The sequence below is a fragment of the Lactuca virosa genome, chromosome 8, assembly GCF_052849685.1.
Source record: "Lactuca virosa cultivar CGN04683 chromosome 8, Lactuca_virosa_CGN04683_v6, whole genome shotgun sequence".
Lineage (NCBI taxonomy): Eukaryota > Viridiplantae > Streptophyta > Magnoliopsida > Asterales > Asteraceae > Lactuca > Lactuca virosa.
In genome coordinates, this window is record NC_136433.1 from 264357497 (window position 1) to 264380568 (window position 23072).

The 23072-nt window shown below is 38.1% G+C and overlaps 2 protein-coding genes across 2 annotated transcripts; both read left to right on the top strand.

The window, feature by feature from the left end:
• Window positions 1-14619: 14619 nt before the first annotated feature.
• LOC145134356 (peroxisome biogenesis protein 22-like) lies at window positions 14620-17302 on the top strand. Its single transcript, XM_079069211.1, has 8 exons — window positions 14620-14971; window positions 15383-15619; window positions 15713-15760; window positions 16022-16078; window positions 16210-16311; window positions 16584-16649; window positions 16762-16863; window positions 16995-17302. The coding sequence occupies exons 1-8, from the start codon at window positions 14879-14881 to the stop codon at window positions 17094-17096; spliced, it is 807 nt and encodes a 268-aa protein (XP_078925337.1). The 5' UTR covers window positions 14620-14878; the 3' UTR covers window positions 17097-17302.
• A 785-nt stretch (window positions 17303-18087) lies between these two features.
• Window positions 18088-22065, top strand: LOC145134001 (uncharacterized). The gene is made up of 10 exons (XM_079068936.1): window positions 18088-18491; window positions 18613-18740; window positions 19417-19464; window positions 19549-19608; window positions 19936-20019; window positions 20633-20737; window positions 20922-21035; window positions 21126-21226; window positions 21411-21522; window positions 21765-22065. Exons 1-10 carry the CDS (start codon window positions 18098-18100, stop codon window positions 21891-21893), a joined length of 1275 nt encoding a protein of 424 aa, XP_078925062.1. The 5' UTR covers window positions 18088-18097; the 3' UTR covers window positions 21894-22065.
• Window positions 22066-23072: the final 1007 nt, after the last annotated feature.

Below are 23072 nucleotides of genomic sequence, written 5' to 3' on the forward strand. Positions count from 1 at the left end.
ACCAAATATAGTTATGGACTTAGACACTAATCCAACAAAAATACGTTTGTCCATTGGACAATTTCATGCACTATGAATACATGATGAGCATGGAACATATTCTTGTATAAAAAGGTAAATATCATGTGTTAATAACATAAATTTTTTGACACATGTGGTTGTTATCCTTTTGTTACATAAAATCGTGATTTACTAGAATAAAAGTATTTCGTGTTACAAGTTTACAAACCGGTAAAAAGTTGTAAAACAAAACAACAAAGTTTGATAGTTTTCTTTTACAAATAATCTTATTAGCAAAATAGTCGTAGTTTTGTCATCACTATTTTTAGATGGTGTAAAAACTCAAACAAAACAATGATATGTTTATTACTAGATATAACTATTATTAGTTATTTATATAAAGATTTATAACTAGTTTTCGCAAAAGTGATTATAAGACAAATTGTTGACAGAAAAATTCGCGTGTCATACAACACATGTCATAAAATGTGTAATATGAAAAATGTTAAAAATACATGTCATAAACTGCATGTCATGAAACTTGCAAAATGCGTGTCATAAAACACCTGTCACGATTTTACATTAGTGAAGTCATTTCATTACATACAAAAAGGAGAGTCAAAGTTCGCGTAAATTCGTTAATGCTCTAGTGAGACATATTCACTTCGCCGTACCTACCTAGCGTACACTTTAAGTCCTGCATTATAACCAGAGTCTCCTGGAGAGAGAGCGAGATAGTTGTGTATAGATCTATACGGGATTGACAATCCCACACCTTAGTTGTTCGCTACAGCTAGACGGGCCAGTATAGGGTGACAAATATCTCACCGATTCCGATGCCTGAAGAACGTCGTACATGCATAACAGTCACATTAGCATGATTATAATAACTCACTTAGAGATTAATAATACTATCTTGGTTTATGTGAAACTTACACTTCATTGGTTTTATTAAATTGTAAAAACTACTTACTATTTTTTAGTATACTATTCCGATCTTAGGGTCTAAGACATACAATTCACTATTATAGAAAACATACAATTCACTATTATAAAAAATATCGGATTTTCTAGAAACATGCAATACTTTTCAAAGAAACAGATGCAAACCGTCTTCATACAAAAATGCTTATGCACTCACCAACATTCATTGTTGACGATTTTCAAAATGACTTGTATTCTCAGGTAACCATTAAGCAGGTACTTAAGACATCAGGAACTGGATTTTTGTTGCATTTTGGAATTGTTACTTTTCAGATAATGTTGTGTAAACTTTGAACAAATACACTATGTAAACAATGTAAGCTTGTATTCTCTATGTATGTTGAATGGGTTACTATGTTTCATTCATATTCAATTGTTATGATACTATACAATGACGTCATCTGCCCGCGGACGTTTCCGCCGTCCTGGTTCGGGGGTGTGACAGTTTCCCTACATGCATGATCTAGGCTATCTTTATGAGTTAAAAAGTTAGGGGTTTTGTTATTGGGCACTTAATAGCCATGCTACACCATAAAGTTGGAAACTTTATGGTTAAGGACATCATTTGAGGCTTATATCTAGAATTTGGATGAAATATATTAAGGATTAAGCTCTTAATGGAAGAAAAAGGAAGCAACTGGAGAACACTATGTGTCCCCCAGGAACGCTAAGCGTCCGTGGTCTGTTTCATGTAATGAACAAAGGCCTGAGAACGCTATGCGTCCATTCTAGACGCTATGCGTTCTCAGCTGAGTTGACTCGGTTGACTTTTTGGACTTTTTGGCCTTTTGACTTGGACAATATTTTATTATAGAAAACATGCTTATGAACTCACCAACATTCATTGTTGACGATTTTCAAAATGACTTGTATTCTCAGGTAACCAGTAAGCAGGTACTTAAGACATCAGGAATTGGATTTTTGTTGCATTTTGGAATTGTTACTTTTCAGATAATGTTGTGTAAACTTTGAACAAATACACTATGTAAACAATGTAAGATTGTATTCTCTATGTATGTTGAATGGGTTACTATGTTTCATTCATATTCAATTGTTATGATACTATACAATGACGTCATCTGCCCCCGGACGTTTCCGCCGTCCTGGTTCGGGGGTGTGACAGTTTCCCTCCATGCATGATCTAGGCTGTCTTTATGAGTTAAAAAGTTAGGGGTTTTGTTATTGGGCACTTAATATCCATGCTACACCATAAAGTTGGAAACTTTATGGTTAAGGACATCATTTGAGGCTTATATCTAGAATTTGGATGAAAGATCTTAAGGATTAAGCTCTTAATGGAAGAAAAAGGAAGCAGCTGGAGAACACTATGCATCCCCCAGGAACGCTAAGCGTCTGTGGTCTGTTTCATGTAATGAACAAAGGCCTGAGAACGCTATGCGTCCATTCTAGACGCTATGCGTTCTCAGCTGAGTTGACTCAGTTGACTTTTTGGACTTTTTGGCCTTTTGACTTGGACAAGATTTTAACCAAGTTTGACCTAAGGTTAATTTGGGTATTTTGAGTTGCAGTCTGAGTTTTGGTCACTGTTATTTGTAAAGATGACCGGTAGAGTTGGTTTCCAGAGCAGCGTGTTGTTTCAGCTTTTTCGTCTGTCTGTGAGGTGAGTCTCCTCACTGTATCTGTCACACCCCGAAACCGTGATGGCAGAATCGTTCCGGGGTGGAGGACGTCATGCGTAGTATCACAACAATTGTATCATAGCAAGCATAGTAAACACAACCAGACATTGAATACATATATGAAAAAGGTTTACATTGTTTAATACATAGTTTTATTCATATCAAAAGTAAAATAGTAAAGGCGTGACTCTAACGCTCCGACTTCTCCGAACTCTTGGAAGTACCTGTCTACTAATTCCCTGAGAATACAAGCAGTTTTGAAGAATATCAGCATAAAGCTGGTGAGTTCATAAGCATTTAGTTTTGGTGGAAAAATGTTCTTTGATCCTTTAGAAAAGTGTTCCTCCAGAAAATCCTATATTTTCTTATGAAAAGCGTGTTTGGAAACCCATTCCTTCCATGACTTCCAGGTTCGTACAAAATATGTACAATCCAATGAGTCGTGGAATGAATATGAATATCTGTTGGTTGTAAAACAATCCGTTTTGAATAGCCGGTTTATCCCGGGAAAATCCTATATTTTCCCTAAAAGTTGATGGTTGATTATCTGTTTTAAACTGAGGTTTGCAAGTATCTACCATACTCGTGTATATAAAAGCAGTTTTCTTTTAAAAACCCTGGTTACACCCACAGGGGTATATTAGTCTTAAAAACTAAATAAAAGAAAAACGTGATGAACTAAGTCCTGAAGATATTATTATTAATACCCTCCAGTAATTAAATCGGTTATTACTTTGAGGTTAGTTCACTTGATTCATTATTACAAAAGTAAATTCTTGTTATCTATGTTGTGAGTTTCATGACCATAACTGACTGGATATGGCCCGCAACGACCGATATCCTTAATGAATTTGTCACCCGTAGACCTGTCGGTCCAACTGTAGCTAGCAGTGAGGTGCGGGATTGTCAGTCCCGTATAGATCTATACACAACAGCCACGCTCTCCCTACAAGAGACTCTGGTCACGAGTGCTAGTCCTACACTCTGTTTATTGTGGTGAGTGTTACCAAGGACGTGTCTTAAACTTAGCCTAACAAATTTACAAGTAATAATACTAAAAATCCTGTTTATAATTTGCATGAATCCTTTTTTATAAAATAATACATAATAATACATGATTCACAAGTTCATTGTTCTAGTTTTGAAAACTGTTACTACGAGTTGATTTCTTAATCGTTTGGTAAACTGTTTTCCTTGTTAAAAGCATACTGAAAATATAATTATCTTAAACAGGATAACATATTTTGAGCACAAGTTTCCTTATGCTTTTGCTTGTATTCCCCCTGAAAACGTTAAAAACACGGAAAATGTAGGGGTATGAACTCACCTCGGGTGATTTGAATGAAGGATCGACACGAAAAGTTGGGTGTTCAAGTGAAGCCTTGAATACGACTTGATCCTAGATAACATGTAAGGGCAAATAAAGGAGTCAAATGAAGGTATTTCACCACTAAAAGTGATGGAGAACCACTCTAAGAACTTGGTACTACTTGTACTAAGTGTTAGGACCTCAAAGGATTGCATGAGGGAGGTGTATGGCCACCTTAAGTGTGTGTGCGGCCATGGGTGTGCGGCCCAAGGGGTGTGCGGCCGTACACTCATGTTGGAAGGTGTTCTTGGGGTGTTTCAAGGTCCATACTTGCAATCCATGAAGTGTCCTAGGTCTATACTCGATTGTAGTGCAAGTTAGGGGTCCTAGAAGTGTGTTTGTGGCTGTAGAATGAGTGTGTGGTCGCACACTAGGGTGTGTGGTCGCACACTTGAGTGTGCTGCCGCACACTTGGAGTGTGCTGCCGCACAAGTGTGTGTGCGGTCGTACACCCCACACAAAATGTCCAAAAATGCCATTTCCAAGGTACAACAAAGCTAGGGGCATGTTTATCTCGAATATGGAAGTCAAACTCTCACTTTGGAGGGTGTTTTAAGAGTGTGCGGCCCACCTTATGAAGGTGTGCGGCCGCACTCACTTCCAACACGAAGAACATGTCCATTTTTGCACACTTAAGGCTTAGATAGAGGGGTCTTTCATGGATTGTAAGCTAGAGGAATAAGTACTCACGTTCTTGCAGCCTTGGGACGGTTTGTGGTTGAAGAAACTTGAGAGAAATGGTGTTGTGTGCTGCCAAGGTGTTAAAGGAATGAAAGGAAAAGGGGTCTACCCTTTATATAGGGTGGGTGTGCTGTCTAGAAGGGAGTGTGCTGCCAGGAGGTGTGTGTGCGGCCGCACACCCATGTGTACGGCCGTACACTCCCTCTAAGGGTGTGTATGGCCCTGTTTTGACAGTATACGTCTTGCTGACTCATTCCTGAACTCAACTTTGGTCATACTCAAGCTTAGAATCACTTAAACGAACCCTCAAACAGTGTAAGGAGTCAACAAAACACGTTTAACTTTGATTGAATTGGCTAAGTGTGCGAGGTAGGAGTTTCTTGGTTGTCACATCATCCCTCCGTTAGAGGGAATTCCCGAAATTCAAGAATAAGAATATAACTCATGGTCTTGGAAAAAATGGAGGTACTTAGGGTTCACGGGACTCTCGTGCTCCCAAGTGAATCCAAGTTCCTGTTTGACATTCCAGCGGACCTTCACTATCGGGATGTGACGTTATTTCGTTCGCTTAACTTCTCGATCCGTGAGCTCGGATGATTTTCTCACACAGTGTAGACTCTCGTCTATCTCGAGGCTGTCGAAGGGAAATCGTAGGTGTCTCATCGGACGGACACTCATTTTGGTTTGACATGAGGAAGGAGGAATGGACTTTGTTGAGTTCTCGGGGTAACTAGAGTTTGTATGCTTACGGGGTTGATCCTAGCAAGGATCTTGGACGGTCCAACGTATCCTGATTTTAGCTTTCAACGCCTTCCGAAGCGTATCGGGCTTTTCCAGGGTGTGACCTGCAAAAGGACTCGTCCACCAATCTGGAACTTCAAGGGTTTTCGTCTCTCATCGGCGTAGTCCCTTTTGTACATTCTTTTCTGCCGTCTCTCGTATGATTTCAGGACTCGTGAGAGCGCTGTCGGGGGATTTGACTCCTATCTAGTTGCGTGTCGCCCACCTCAGCCCAACACAGATGGGGTCTGTACTTATGGCTGTAGAGGGCTTCGAACGGCGCAACATTGCTATCGGAAAGGTCGCCGTTGTTGCAAGAAAGTTCAATTAAGGATAGATATGTGTCCCATGACACATCTTCAATTGCCCGAATGGTTCCCTTACTTTGTCCTTCTCTTTGAGGATGATACTCTTCGTATGAGCACTTTCGGGTTTCGAAGAGAGATGAATCTTTCGAAGTTCGCATCAGGTTTGTCGTCACGAGCGACGAGAGTTTCGCGATCGAACGATTTAAGACAAAAGGGTTTAGTATGATATAGACTCAGTCGGACTAAACAAAATGACGTCGTAGGATCGTGCGTTAAGTTAATCTGGGAGGATCGTTTTGCTAGCACATTGGTGTCCTAAATGAATGTCCCGGGTGTTTCCTGTGTTTGATTTGAACTTGGTGGGTACTACTAATACGAGGGTCCAGATGTTTTGAAACTATGAACTCTTGATGGAATGGTTCTTACTAGATCTCTCTATGATCGTTTGGTGTACACAAGCCATGTATAAACACAACTGACTCCAATGTATACACTAGGCTACAATAATTTACCCATTAGGGCATCAACTTTTAAAAGTAAGTTGTGATTTAATTTGGACGGGAAGGAAATCACGATTATGAATAATTATTGAGGTTTTTGAAAACGTACCCATAACATTGTAGGGTTCCTTGATGCTTCCCATCTTCTGAGGTCAGACTCCTCCGGTCTCCTCATCGTTCTTCTCTGTTGGGCAGTCCCTTTTGAAATGTCCCATCTCGCCACATGCACAACACACTTGAACTGTGTTAGCATCGGTAATGGAAGAAATGTGTTGAGTCGGGGTTTTCGCGAAGCGAGCTTCCTTGCCATTCTTATCCCTTGGACAATTTCTTTTGAAATGCCCTACACTACCACAGAGGTAACAGGTTGGACTAGCCCCAACATTGGCATTCAGAGTGACGAACTCGACTAGGGTCCTACATCTGCTAGAGGTGTGCCCCTTCCTGTTGCATCTGGTGCAATGCAGCACTCGACAGACTCCATAATGATGGTAGTTGCATTTGCTGCAGTGCAGGAGGTTTCCGAGGTAAGATACGGTTGGGGTTGGAACGACGGGGCTGACTGGGGTATTGACTGTCCCAATTCGTTGCCTTTCAGTAGGTCTTTGGGTTGAACAACTTCCTTCGAACTTTCGTTTAGGTCGGAGATCAGGTGTGTCCTTTCTAGTAGGCACTTGTTGTTGAGATTTATTAACACCAAGGTTTGGATTGCCATTCACACTTCCACCCGCATTTGTGTTGTTGGCGTTAAGAACAGCTAGGGCGGGTGCTACAGCTGCTGTGACAGTAGCTTGGAACGTAGCTGAGTCCATTTGGAGGATCGATGACTTACCGGTGGGTTGGTTACGTTTCTTCGGAGGCATGATCCTGCTACATGTCAAGAAAAGAAGCTTGTGAGCAACAATGGTTGCCTCTGGATGTACCCTAAATGTTTATCTATGTATTGGGATTTCCCGTTTTGCTATCCGACTCTCAGTGATTCGACCCACATCCCCATGATATGGTATTAGCAAGGATAGAAAAGATTTGAGCACACAAAGTTCACATACAATAAGTTTACGAACTCCTGGTTGCTCAGCTCATCGGGCTGGCTGAGTAACTCTCACATTTTCGTCGGCTCTTGACGATATGGAGATTTGGCTATAAGGGTAGTTCCGAGGATCAAGTCGATACAGGATTCAACTAGGCACTTCGAAGAAATCCCTGGAATGTCTTTGGGGAAGACATCGGGAAAGTTGCAGACTTCAAAGATGCTCTCGAGGTCTTTAACTTCTTGCGTCTCATTGACAACATGAACCAGGAATGCATAGCATTCCTTCCGCATATGCTCCTAGGCTTCGACGCATGAAATGATACTAAGGTTCGAACAGACTTATCACTGAAACCAGTGAGGACTCCGTCAGAAGGAATATTGAGACGAATCGCTTCCTCGAAGCAAAGGACATCGGCACGATGGGAGGCTCATTCGTCCTATGCCGATTAGGACATTGAAGCTTTTCATGGAGACTGATACGAAATCGATGGGGAAAAGGAATGATCGTCTAAGGTATGAGAACATCCTATGATACATGCTTTAACTGAAATACGATTGTTGTCGTCATAACTGAAATTGAGATTACATATTTCGGAACTCATGACCTAACAATAGGTCTAAGTCCTAATAACAAAGAGAAAATTTTGATGATATGAAAGACAGAGATGTTTACGGAAAAGAGCTACTCAGAACAAAGATATGGAGGTTATTCCTTAGACCAAAAAGGAAGAATGAGGAGGGTATTCCTCTATTGGCGATGGGCACTCCTCAGGTGAAACCTTAATTCGGCCAGCTAACGCTCCACGTCATGCAGGCGTCTCTCGTACTCTGACTGATGGGCTCAGAGCTCTATGACCTCGGCTCGGGTTGTAGTTAACTCTCGATGCAGAGCTTCATTGTTCCATGCGGCCCTCGCATGAGTAATCTCGAAGCGGCGGATGCGGTCCGTGCTGGTGTCCGAATTAGCTTTGAGCTCCACTGCTCGCTGAAGGGTTGCCATACCTAGCTCCACATTGCGAGCTACTCGGCGTGTCAGGATTGGAAGGGCCCTGTCTGCGGGGCCTCCCTCGTTCAGATTGTAGAAGTTGCAGTTTCCGTCGTATGGGAGGGGTTGGTCTTGCTCGTGGCTCCACCTATTCAAACTCCTGACCCACATGAGCGTTGGACCTTGGAATCCAACTTGAGGGTTAGGATTTGGTATTGGGGTCGCTTGAGGTAGGTTCTCGACTTCGAGTTCCGAGTCAGTCTCTTCAGGGAATGGTTCGGCAAAGTCATCGTCCAAAGGAATTTCATGGTTTCCTTCTGGCTCTGGCTCGATCCATCCGTCATCTCCTTGGTTGGGAAAGTACGGGTCGCCAGGGAGATGGAATCCAGCCATGCTATCTACGCGTGGTGGTAAAGGAATAGTTAATAGACATTGAAACTAATAATACTTCCAATGTATCATGGCTACATGCTTGATTCTTGAAGGATAGATCCTTGGGTAAGTTTTCGGCTTAGTCGTTATAGCATCCTAAAATACTCCTATAGTATTTTAATCCTTATGTTTGGCTCTAAAACTCCTCTAGTATCTAGGTAAGTTTTAGACTTGCTGTAACACTATAGTCACTCCCAAGCACATGTTGGTCATGTATCGAATGAATATAGTTGATCAGGCTATATTGATCCTAGACATGATTACATAACTGCCCAGGTTTAACCGCAGTGTCCAACATCCAAATACTTTTGTTTCGTCTACTTACAACACGGATTCTGATACTCGGGTACACTTATATACTTTTATAAAAATACTTGTATTTTTGAAAGTATACTTTTTTTTTTAGTTTAGAGCACTTAGGCCCCTTAGTATTTATAGTTGTATACCATGTAAGGTTCGGTATACTTAGTTCGCTATAAACAAGGGCTCTCATACCAATCTGTCACACCCCGAAACTGTGATGGCAGAATCGTTCCAGGGTGGAGGACGTCATGCGTAGTATCACAATAATTGTATCATAGCAAGCATAGTAAACACAACCAGACATTGAATACATATATGAAAAAGGTTTACATTGTTTAATACATAGTTTTATTCATATCAAAAGTAAAATAGTAAAGGCGTGACTCTAACGCTCCGACTTCTCCGAACTCTTGGAAGTACCTGTCTACTAATTCCCTGAGAATACAAGCAGTTTTGAAGAATATCAGCATAAAGCTGGTGAGTTCATAAGCATTTAGTTTTGGTGGAAAAAATGTTCTTTGATCCTTTAGAAAAGTGTTCCTCCAGAAAATCCTATATTTTCTTATGAAAAACGTGTTTGGAAACCCATTCCTTCCATGACTTCCAGGTTCGTACAACATATGTACAATCCAATGAGTCGTGGAATGAATATGAATATCCGTTGGTTGTAAAACAATCCATTTTGAATAGCCGATTTATCCCGGGAAAATCCTATATTTTCCCTAAAAGTTGATGGTTGATTATCCGTTTTAAACTGAGGTTTGCAAGTATCTACGATACTCGTGTATATAAAAGCAGTTTTCTTTTAAAAACCCTGGTTACACCCAGAGGGGTATATTAGTCTTAAAAACTAAATAAAAGAAAAACGTGATGAACTAAGTCCTGAAGATATTATTATTAATACCCCCCAGTAATTAAATCGGTTATTACTTTGAGGTTAGTTCACTTGATTCATTATTACAAAAGTAAATTCCTGTTATCTAGGTTGTGAGTTTCATGACCATAACTGACTGGATATGGCCCGCAACGACCGATATCCTTAATGACTTTGTCACCCGCAGACCTGCCGGTCCAACTGTAGCTAGCAGTGAGGTGCGGGATTGTCAGTCCCGTATAGATCTATACACAACAGCCACGCTCTCCCTACAAGAGACTCTGGTCACAAGTGCTAGTCCTACACTCTGTTTATTGTGGTGAGTGTTACCAAGGACGTGTCTCAAACTTAGCCTAACAAATTTACAAGTAATAATACTAAAAATCCTGTTTATAATTTGCATGAATCCTTTTTTATAAAATAATACATAATAATACATTATTCACAAGTTCATTGTTCTAGTTTTGAAAACTGTTACTACGAGTTGATTTCCTAATCGTTTGGTAAACTGTTTTCCTTGTTAAAAGCATACTGAAAATATAATTATCTTAAACAGGATAACATATTTTGAGCACAAGTTTCCTTATGCTTTTGCTTGTATTCCCCCTGAAAACGTTAAAAACACGGAAAATGTAGGGGTATGAACTCACCTCGGGTGATTTGAATGAAGGATCGACACGAAAAGTTGGGTGTTCAAGTGAAGCCTTGAATACGACTTGATCCTAGATAACATGTAAGGGCACATAAAGGAGTCAAATGAAGGTATTTCACCACTAAAAGTGATGGAGAACCACTCTAAGAACTTGGTACTACTTGCACTAAGTGTTAGGACCTCAAAGGATTGCATGAGGGAGGTGTATGGCCACCTTAAGTGTGTGTGCGGCCATGGGTGTGCGGCCGTACACTCATGTTGGAAGGTGTTCTTGGGGTGTTTCAAGGTCCATACTTGCAATCCATGAAGTGTCCTAGGTCTATACTCGATTGTAGTGCAAGTTAGGGGTCCTAGAAGTGTGTTTGTGGCCGTAGAATGAGTGTGTGGTCGCACACTAGGGTGTGTGGTCGCACACTTGAGTGTGCTGCCGCACAAGTGTGTGTGCGGTCGTACACCCCACACAAAATGTCCAAAAATGCCATTTCCAAGGTACAACAAAGCTAGGGGCATGTTTATCTCGAATATGGAAGTCAAACTCTCACTTTGGAGGGTGTTTTAAGAGTGTGCGGCCCACCTTATGAAGGTGTGCGGCCGCACTCACTTCCAACACGAAGAACATATCCATTTTTGCACACTTAAGGCTTAGATAGAGGGGTCTTTCATGGATTGTAAGCTAGAGGAAGAAGTACTCACGTTCTTGCAGCCTTGGGACGGTTTGTGGTTGAAGAAACTTGAGAGAAATGGTGTTGTGTGCTGCCAAGGTGTTAAAGGAATGAAAGGAAAAGGGGTCTACCCTTTATATAGGGTGGGTGTGCTGTCTAAAAGGGAGTGTGCTGCCAGGAGGTGTGTGTGCGGCCGCACACCCATGTGTACGACCGTACACTCCCTCTAAGGGTGTGTATGGCCCTGTTTTGACAGTATACGTCTTGCTGACTCATTCCTGAACTCAACCTTGGTCATACTCAAGCTTAGAATCACTTAAACGAACCCTCAAACAGTGTAAGGAGTCAACAAAACACGTTTAACTTTGATTGAATTGGCTAAGTGTGCGAGGTAGGAGTTTCTGGGTTGTCACAGTATCCATGGGTCGAAGGCACCAATGTCGGCCCATTATTTATTTGTATAGAATACAAGCTGTTATTAATTGTTGGATTAGGTGTCTAATCCCATAACTATAATTGGTATGTACTTGACCCGATAGTAGCATCAGACTGAAGGGTCTTCATGTCAGAGATGCGTCTAGCGGCCGCAACCAAGTACGACGACACCTGAGCGGCGACATAGCCCAAGCCGTCAGCCACGTGCTCATCAGATAGGACGCTTAAGGCCTCAATGGTGGTGGGAGGAAAAGCGTGCCGACACCACTCTAGAGCGGTGTCGTGATCGGAGACAAGATCCTGGGATGTCAGCTTCCAAGCCGGCTTATAGTCATCCGGATGAGAACCTGCAGAAAGGGGGGCAGATGTGGTTTTGTCATAAGCAGTTGATGCAGGACCATGGGAAGGCGAAGACCCAGTCTTCGCCTCGGCACTTCCAGCAGTGGTAACAAGGTTGGCCTTGTCGGTGTTCTCTTCTGCTATACGACCGGGTGATTCAGTTGCCCGATTGTGTGCCCCCTCCGACAGTTTTAAAGGACCCTCATCGGGACCAGCAGCACTGCCTGTGCCGGCGGGAGACTCGTGTGTAACCACGACTCCTTGACCAGAGACAGGAGGAGGAAGAACTTCTACAAGGTCGACTTCGCGACATCGAATGTCACCCTTAAACAGACCCTGAAGAGCCCTCTCCAAGGATATAATCTCCTCCCCACCTGGAAACAAAACAAAAACAATGACGGTTAACCAAAACACCAATTTCAACGCGTTTTGCTAAAAAGAAAGGGGGGGGGGTAGGAGGATAAGTGAAGAAGAGTGTTATACCTTCCTTCTCGACAAAGAACTCGGGCATCTTCCCACGAGCTCTCCAAGCGGCGCTTATTCCATCGACGGCCAAGAAGCAGTCGAGCTGATCCTCGCCGTTGATGCTGGTCTTCTCCAAGGCGTCAGCTAACTCCTTGTCAGCACCAAAAATCACGGGAGCACGGTCCACATACGCATTAACCCTGGGTAGCTAAGCACCACAAGATCATTATTCACCCACAAGAACTTTTCTTGCCAGTTCTTCTTTGACTTTTTGGTCGTGAATAAGAGCAGGGATTCCCCGCCGGCGAGAAACGTTTCGAGTCCCAGACTGGGTAGAAGCGTTGAAGAAGTGCTTGAATGCCGGAACTGTTGGTTGACAACCTAGAGCACGACAAAGGAGCTCGAAGCCTACTATCTTGTTTATAGCAATGGGCGTCAACTCCTTCAATGAAAACCCGTACTCACGAATGATCAGGTTAAAGAAGTCGGTGGTAGGCAAACGAAGACCTGCCTCAAACAGGGCGATCGGAATCCTGACTTTGCCCTCAGGGGGGCTGTAAAGTGACACGTCGAATAGGGGAATGTGTACGCCGTGTTCAGGAACAAATCCAAACCGGAATTGGAAAGATTCCCACTCTTCGTCGGTGAGATTTCTTCCTAAAGAACGAGAAGATGCCATAAAAGAGTTTGAAGGAAAAGACAAAAAGGTTTCTTTCGAATAAGAACTCAAAGGAAGAAAGGTAGCAGGTGGAGAGGATGTGTCAAGATGAACAAAGGATTAAATACCAAAAAAAGAGAGCGAACCGTTTCCATAATGAAACCGCCGAAGAGCGGCGATTTCGCCCTGACAACCACGCAGGCCACCAATAGCCGCTCACCACGTGCCTGGGAATAGACCAGAACGACGCTGCTACGTCACGAACGCAGACGCCTACTAGTCTAAGGGACTTGTTAACGTTTCCATGTACGATCACGTTAAAGTTAACGAAGAACCTAGACAGAACGTTACTATGCCAGTACCTTGGCCAAGACCCGGTCTTGGCCCACGCATCCCAGCGCCGGGCTCACAGCTCGGCGGCCATCACAGGGAACGAACATTCCACGTGATCTCCCCATCTATTCGCAGCCAATCAGAAGGCAACGAATGCCTCCCGTGACGCCCAAAACTGACGTCACCTGGTAGTTAGTTAACGTGGGCGTGATCCTCCTAGTCAGAGGAGGCCACGTTTCACGCTAATCGGACGAGGTCCCCACGATCTGTTAGAAGCAGGTATAAGAGGATCACTTCCGCCTCAAGGAAGGGATCCATCTTCTCTCTCACAGAACTTACCCTAAAATTACCTCTCTCAGAAAACTAACTTGATCCTCGGAGCGACGTCCCGGGAGAACACCCAGATGTCCTTTAACAATTCTTCTTTGTGTCGTGTTCTTAGGAAAACTCTCAAGGCAGATTCATCATTCGACATCCACACTCCTGTTGAACATGTCACACCAACCACTTACCCTCACCCACACTCATATACACACCTACATGTAAACGTGTATGCCGTATATATATATATATATATATATATATATATATATATATATATATATATATATATATATATATATATATATACACACACCTATTTCCATACACATACCCACACTTAGGTACACACACATATGCCGACACCTACACTAATACTCATACCCGCACCTATACATACACATAATGTCACACCTACGCCCACACCCTATGCATACATACACATACGTACATTCCTGCGCTCACACACAAGTTTTCCTTTTCCATTCTTTAACTCCTTAAACCAATACACAAATCTTGACTAATCGGCTATAGACCTAACTCCAAAACAAGATATTTGTTAATTGTTTTTACCGAGTGCAATTATATATTTTCGTTTTGTAAAACTATTTTTGTTATGTATGTTACATACAAATTCAATAAAAGACATTGGTTTGGAAGGTTAAGAGTTTGATAAATGAAAATTTATCATGTTTATTAAAAATTGATCAATCAAACACGATTCCAATTTTTCTCAGATTCAAACTCTTTTTGCAAATTACATTATTTCCAAAAACATTCTACTAACTATGGCTTTTAGTTTTTGTATTTGACTTTGAGACGGGCATATTATTAATTTCGATTTTGGACGGTATATTTGATATGAAATGCGGAAACCGTATTTTCTTCTCACCAATCACCAGCGGCTGCATAACCCTCTGGCTTTACCATAATCAAGAAACATCCGATTTCAAGAATCTTTTCCTTCATCAATCAAATCCACCACCCTCTTCGTTAAGATCTAGCTACTCTTCCGCTCTCACTCTCTTTCGATTTTCTCTCTCTCTAGAATGATGACAGATTGAAGATCTTGAGTATTCGTCTCTTGAGTGGGCGTGCAAAACAAGACGACAATTCGTACAGGCATGGCTGACTACTCAAACGAAGATTTTATACAGCTCATTAAGAGAATCGGGGCTTATCTATCCGACAAAGTTTCCAAGGTTCTCAATACACAGGTCCTAATTTCTTCTTTTATCTTCAATCTTCATTTGTCTACCAACTGTTTGATGAAATGATCCTATGAAGTTTCGTTTCAAGATCTTTAACTGCTTTGTTCTTTCCAATTTGTGTACAAATTGGGTTCAGGTTTTATTTTCCGATCATTAAAAAACCTTACAACTTTCATGAGTCAACCAAATTAGGAAATTTCAATTCGAAAAGTTGAATTAGGTTCAGCGATGATAATCGTCGTCTGTGTTTTCAAGATGACTTGTACCTTCCATCGTCTTCTAGTCTCGTGATTCTCACATTCACGTGCACATAACACAACCCGTGAAACAAAGCTACTGACATTGCAGTAAAATTGACTTCTAGTCCATATCTACCAAAACCCCTTTTATTCTCACAAGATCCTGACATCTTTACAGGATATAGGGTCTGTTTGGGCGATAGCAGGACTTGCAGTTGCAGTAATATTCACATGGAGATTGTTGAGGACACCAAGTGAACCTCGAAGAAGACAACCTAAACATCAATCCCCTTCATCTAGCAATTCTGGAGTTAATAGTCATCCAGATGCAAATTTATTTCCTTCAGGTGTTACTTCATCTTATGAAGATTCAAGAGCTCAAACTGTTATTGATGAGTTTTTTCAGCCTGTAAAGGTAAAATCGACAATTTGAAAACCTCAATTTTGAAAAATTTAAAACCCTTAAATTTATTAACCCTTTATTCTTTATTTCTTATTGTTGTTGCAGCCTACTTTAGGACAAATAGTCAGACAAAAATTAAGCGATGGAAGGAAGGTATGCATGTGGATTTTTATTAATTATTGTCACAATGAATAACAAGAAACCCTAATTTATTCTATATTTCTATCCAAAATCATAACATCAAGAACATGATAAAGAGCTCAACAATGAATAACAAGAAAACATGATATTATATTATCTATCATTCTTGTAACATGAAAGTGCTTTGATGATAATATTAAGAAAAATAAGTTTACACATGAATTTTCAACCAAATACATAAATCATAATGATATCATGATTTTGTTATAATAGGTAACTTGTCGATTGCTTGGAGTTATACTTGAAGAAAGTAATCCACAGGAGCTTCAGGTATTGGTTAAAATATTCCCATCATTTTATCAATTTAGCCACTTAACTATTATTATTTTTTATGATTATTATAAGTTATAAGTTATAACAATACTTTAATCATTTAAGTGTTTACTAATTTTTTTTAACAGAATCAAGCAACTGTGAGATCATCTGTTTTGGATGTTCTTTTGGAGATAACAAAATTCTGTGACCTTTATCTCATGGAAACAGTCTTAGATGATGAAAGTGAGGTATTATAAATTTATAATTTATATCTTTACTTATATTGTGGGTCCCATTTATGTGACATAAGAGAATTACAAAGTACAAACATGTTTACAAAGATCCCATGTATTCTCATTGGTTAATGGCATTTTAGCTGTTTGACTATAGTTGAATGTTTTTTTACTAAATTTGGATGATTTGAATTAAATAATAAATACGAATCAAGAATAATCATAAAGTTGGTAATTATTAATTTTTTGTTTTCTTGTTGGCTAATTGATACTATTATTTGTTGCAGAAAAAAGTTTTAATTGCATTAGAAAATGCTGGGATTTTTACATCGGGTGGTTTGGTTAAAGACAAGGTAAAAAGTAAAACTAATTAGTAACGATTTTTTAATTAAAAAAATCGTATCATATCTAGGGTTTTGACATTGAAAAGTCAAAATTTGACTTTTCCTATAATTGGAATTTCAGGTACTTTTTTGTAGCACAGAAATTGGAAGAACGTCATTTGTTAGACAGCTGGAGCCAGATTGGCATATAGACTCGAGTCAAGAAATTACGACTCAGTTGGCAGTATGTATACGTACTTTTAAATATTAAATATTATGTCAATTTAACCTAAATTATAAAAAATAAAAATATTGTTATTCATGTTACGAAATCTAATTCCATAATTTGTTACATTTTTTGTTATATGATCACAGAGGTTCATCAAGTATCAGCTTCACATCTCAACAAACAAAACCGAACGAATTGCTTCTAATGTTTTCAGTTCTTCGTCATTGGAACAGTTTTTCAGTGGTTGACTTTTGAGAATTGGTCAACGTCTTTAATTTTTTTGGGAATTCGTGCCTTATATGATGTTATATGCGCATTAAATGTTCACATGAGGCTTGATTTTGTGCAATAGATTTGGTCAAATATCTCGAATATTCCAATTATTATTGTGGCATGTGTAGTTTATTTATGTTATGATCTAAATGATAAAGAACTTGTAGATCTTTATAAATTAGTTGTTGGAAATTTATGGTGCGAGAATAAATGAATAGGGTTTAATGTAAGAAATGGCAACATATTTTTATTAATGTATGATTTTTATATTCTGTTGAAGCTTGAAAAATCTATGCAATTATAGCAATACTAATGGATGATGCTCTAGTAAGATAAAATTGAGAGTGCAATGTTATGCTTTGATAAAATTTTCAAACTTAATGCCTTAATATGTAAAAAAATTTAAGTACAATGCTACACCCTAATGGAATGAAACTAGGATGATGTAAGTAATAGATAATAATATATATATTTTTGTATGTTATAGCATTATATTTTCATTTGCTTCTATTACAACATTGTAGTTTTAATTTTTTTTCCTATTAATGCATTATATTTAAAAAAAAATCCAACTAGTGCATTGTACATCTAATTCTTTATGTTATTAGGATGTTATTCTTTGAATTATATAACAAGTGTAACAACAAAAGTTGTTTTGTATTTCGATAAAATGCTATAATGAAAAGAATTTAAAACTACAATATGGCAATAGGAAAAACAAAAGTAGAATATTACTATAAACAAATCAAAGTACATTTTGTATTTCTTGTATTTAATCTATTATTGTATGCTTATGTATACAATTTGTAGAAAGATATGTACCCTTTTTTTTTTTTTTTTTATTATCTATAAGGACTTGATATGTAAATTGGTATTTATTTAGGGACCGTTATTGTAAAATTATTTTACCCATAGACGGTTATACCAGTACATGTATAAATCCCAGCGTCATCGATTCTCTTGAAGAACACCTCATATGAGTGGACTAACTCAGTCACGCGCCCTGGTCAACTCGGTCGAGTTGCAACTATCGAAACCCCAACGTAACTACAAAATCGCCTCTTCATCGCTCGTCGGATTGTTACCCCGGAAAACCCCCAGCGGAGTATCGACAAGAACACGCACTTTCACACTCGAACACACACTACAACAATTCGTTGCACCTTCAAAACTCCACCGACGATCCACCGCTACTCTCCGCAACCGTAATTTGACGGCGATGGATTCAGATTCGCATCCGCACGCGCCGGAACTGGATGCAAGAACAATTACAACCTCCGATGACGGAGCCACCTCTTCGAGCTTGGATGATCAGAATGTTGTTGTTGCCAATGGAGAAAGTTGCGATGCGAACGACAATGAAGTGGAAGGTGCGAATTTATTGAATTATGTCGTGTTGATATCGCATCATTTACAGATTTTTGGTAATTTATACAACAAATTACAATTAAATGTTTTACTGAGGAAAAATGAATTGAAAATGTTGAACAGCTGAAGGTGGGCAAAAGAAAGTGCTTCCTGAGGAGCTATCACGGAGTGTTGTGACGCTTTCGTGTGAATCCTCTGCTGAAGGAGGAATTTGCGAGGTTTATTTGGTTGGAACGGCGCATGTTTCTACGGTAATCAACTTGTTTTAGATTAACTCAATTTATTTATCATGTTCTTAATCTGTTTAGTTAAATGAATTGAATCAATTGTCCATTTCTTCAATCGATTTGCTCACTTATCTTCTTATTTCATGAAGGATATCTTAGTTGTTTTTCTGGATTTCTAGTTTCTTTAGCTTCCTATAAAGTCCAAGAATGTTTAAGTTGCTAGTATTGTTTGCTTAATTGAGAAGCAAAAGATAAAAAAGGTTAATGTTGATCACAATGAATTACTTAAATTGTAAAGAACATTGCTTAATCTGCACTTCATGTTCCAACTCTTTTTCCTGCTCAAAAGCTAATCTGTAGGAAAGTGATATGTTGATGATTGAACTGAAGAACAGTTCTGTTGCCTCAGGCTAAATGACTAGAAGCTTTACAAGATTTTAATCAATAACATTGACTTTTGAGAAGTTGATTCATGGCAACTTTGGTGCTCAATAGGTCTGTGTTTCATCATCAATCTAGTGAGTTTAAGGAAGTTCATGAGGAACTTTTTGTTCAAGAATATCTACCTGTAGGATAATAAGTAGAATCTATTATATTCTTTTCTACAGATATACAAATATAATGACATAGGGAACATTTTCAGGTTTGTAAAGATCCCATGAATGATATATTGCTACTTTAATAATCATCTTTTCTGTAGGAGTCTTGCCAAGAAGTTCAAGCTGTAGTCAGTTTCTTAAAACCACAGGTGATTCTCTTTATAACTCATGACACTTTATTAATGGCTGCACCTTTTAGCATATAAATTTCACTACCCAATAATCAAATGCAGGTTGTCTTTCTGGAGTTATGCTCAAATCGTATGGCTGTTCTCACTCCACAGAATCTGAAGGTCATTGTGTATACTTATCATCTACTATTTTCTCTTTTCTTATTTGTTAAAAACCCAATCTGAAGAGGATTTAATCATCAAAATGATCAAAACAAGTAATGTCCTTTCACAATATGACATCACAGTTTCGTGTGTTATTTTGTGATAAATGTTCAAGAAGTGGTTTATTTCCTGATAGGACACCACCCATTTTGATCATTTTAGTGATTAACATAATAAAAAAATCTAGGATCTAATTTATATATTCCTCTGAAAAATTATAATACATGGAAAAATCTCACATTAGACTATACCTCTTGCAAATATACTGATTGTTAGGGTGTGCAGATACCTACAATGGGAGAAATGGTGGATTTGTGGAAGAAAAATCACAACATGTTTGGAATACTTTACAGCTGGTTTCTAGCTAAGGCATGATTTCACTCTTCAAATGTTTAACTTCAAGAAAATAGCAATGTACTTTCATTGATTTGTTAACATATAATATTAATATCATCCTACTTCCATTCTTTCCTATAAAAATTACAATGCCTTAATAATAAAACAATTGAAAGTATGATGCTATATTACACTTATAAACAAATATATAGAAGTACATTGCTATTTCTTTCATTAAACTCTTCTTGAATTTATTTCTTGACTTTTGCAACTTTATAACTTTAATTTAGCTCGAATAACATAATAAAATTGTCACAATTAACATTTCATGCATATCATTATTTGTTGAGTAAATTACTGAAATCGTCCCTACGGTTTGGTCAAAATTGCACATTTGGTTCCTAACTTTTTTTTTTTGCACTCGGATCATCCCTGTGGTTTGATTGTGTTGCGTTTTTCGTCCCTATGGTTTGGTCAAAATTGCACGTTTGGTCCCTAGTTTTATGTATGCAAGGGACGAAAAACGCAACAAAATCAAACCACAGGGACGATCCGAGTGCAAAAAAAAGTTAGGGACCAAACATGCAATTTTAACCAAACCATAGGGACGATTTCAGTAATTTACTCTTATTTTATTTCTTTTCAGGTAGCAAGTAAGCTTGAGGTTTTCCCTGGTAGTGAGTTTCGTGTTGCATATGAAGAAGCCATGAAGTATGGTGCCAAGGTTATTCTTGGTGATCGTCCTGTAAATGTAAGAAATAACAATCTACTTTTATATATTTACTTTTTAAAAAAAAACCTAATTTTATTTTTTCATATCATAAAAACCTATCCACTTTGGGTAGATTTTTCAATGTATCAATAAGAAAAAAAAAATTGAAAGTACAATGCTGTAATTTAACATAAATCTTGATGTTTATGTGATGGATGAACAGATAACATTACGCCGAACATGGTCAAAAATGCCCCTATGGCATAAAACAAAGCTGATGTATTCTTTGATGTTTCAGTCAATATTTTTGCCAAGCTCCTCGCGTCTTAATGAAATGGTGTGTGCTTCATTCTCATACAAACTTAACAAGGGCATATTTGTAAAATGTTATCTTATGTTTATGTATTTATATATTTGTTGTTATCAGTTGAAGGAATTGGATGATGTGGACATGTTGACACTTGTTATTCAAGAAATGAGCAAGGAGTATCCCACTCTAATGGAAACCCTTGTACATGAACGTGACAGGTTAGTATCTTCTTTTCTTTGCTATCCATATAATAATATTTCATAGCATCCTACTTTTATATTCAACTAAAACTGAATATCATGTTTTTATAATATATATAAATATAAATTCTTTACTTGATACATTTTTCATGATTTTTTTTGTTAGATATAATTTATAAAACAAAATTGGTTTTGGATGTAGGTATATGTCATCCAGCCTGTTTAAAATAGCAAGTGAGCATAGTTCAGTGGTTGCAGTTGTTGGAAAGGGCCACCTTCAGGGAATCAAAAAACACTGGCAGCATCCTGTTGAGGTCACCAATTATTTTCCATGGTTATTACTTATTTTAATAATAATAATAATAATAATATTTTGATAGCTAAATTGACAACGAAAAATAAATAGTTAAGTGGCTAAATCAACAAATGGTAAACTACATTGTGCTTTTAAACATGCATCTTTTAAATGTTAAAAAGTATAATGGTTAAATGACTACATAAAATATAGTGAAATTTTGTTTTTTTGGAATGTAAGGGTAAAATGGTCATTATGCAGGTGAGAGAGCTTCTGGAGTTGCCTACAACAAAACCAGCGATTTCGGTGACCAAGGTCCTGTCAACAGTTGGAGTAGCTGTTGCTGGGATGGCAATTGTTTCTGGTATCTATCTTTCAAGCAGGAAATAATATTTCTTTCCAATATTACCCTTCTTTCTTATTAATCCAAACGAATTTCATTTTCATTACTACTTTTACACCCCTGACAAAAACTAAAACATAAAACGGATACAACATACAACACAAACATGTGGGTTTTAGATTGGAATAATCGTCAAATTTGTTTTTAGTTACAAAAGAATACATGGTGTTTAGTTTACTTTGGTTTTATTTATCTAAAATAGATTAAAAAAAATAAATAATTCAGATGACCGATTTATTTTCAATGATCGGAATGATTTCACTTTTGCGAATGAGATAAACCTTTTTTTTTATTTTTATGTAACATGTTGAATTTGAATAGTGTACCCTAAAACAAAATTTCCTCATTTTACAAGGTGTTAGAAAATTCTAACCATGTAAATCAAAAGAAAATATAGAAACCTCCGCAGCACAATCCAACATATAAAATAGAGAGAACAGTTGATGTTCACATCGGAATTTGTCATATGAGTAGAGGCACAAAAACCAGTTTTTTTATTATTTTATTTTATTTTTTTGTCAGAAAGTAACACTAGTATGACAACAAATATAAAAGCCTTGAATGAAATATGAACTTGTTAGCTAAAGATTGTTTGAACATATGCCTAATTCATTGATGGGAAGAAAAGATGGTCCCTAACAATTAAGGTTGTAAAGATCGAAATCTTACTTAAGATTGTTTTAAGTTTTGCAAAAATCGTGATCGTAAGATTAGATTGGATTGAGATTGAAAGATTCTACCAAAATAAACTCTTAGTCAAATTTTATAGCAAGATAATGGGTGTGAAGTATACATGATAACTTGATCATTAAAACATCGATAGTACAATCAAATTTAAGTTTTTAAGCATGAACCATAATTTTTGCTGTTACAAACCGTAAAAATTAAGAAGAAAACAACTTAATAACAAAAAAAAGTCATTTTGATGGTGTACAACTATAGACATAAGATCACAAATGGATTATTATGAGTTTGTTTTGTTTAGTTCAAGATGAATTGATGAAATTATGATGCTTTACAAGACTTTTTGCAACTTGTGATGTTCGATTTCAAGTTGAAAATACGAATTTTTGATACTTGGATATATCATAAAACTAAAGAAGTGAGATCGAGATCCTAGTGTGATTGAAATCGTTTTAAAAATCGTAAGATCTTAATCAAAATCA

Coding starts and splice junctions, on each gene's coding strand:
- LOC145134356 (XM_079069211.1), top strand. CDS start 14,879: ATGGCTGACTACTCAAACGAAGATTTTATACAGCTCATTAAGAGAATC. Junction 15,620..15,712: donor AGTTTTTTCAGCCTGTAAAG/GTAAAATCGACA, acceptor TTGTTGTTGCAG/CCTACTTTAGGACAAATAGT. Junction 16,650..16,761: donor GTGGTTTGGTTAAAGACAAG/GTAAAAAGTAAA, acceptor TTGGAATTTCAG/GTACTTTTTTGTAGCACAGA.
- LOC145134001 (XM_079068936.1), top strand. CDS start 18,098: ATGAGTGGACTAACTCAGTCACGCGCCCTGGTCAACTCGGTCGAGTTG. Junction 18,492..18,612: donor GAACGACAATGAAGTGGAAG/GTGCGAATTTAT, acceptor AATGTTGAACAG/CTGAAGGTGGGCAAAAGAAA. Junction 20,738..20,921: donor TTGGTGATCGTCCTGTAAAT/GTAAGAAATAAC, acceptor ATGGATGAACAG/ATAACATTACGCCGAACATG.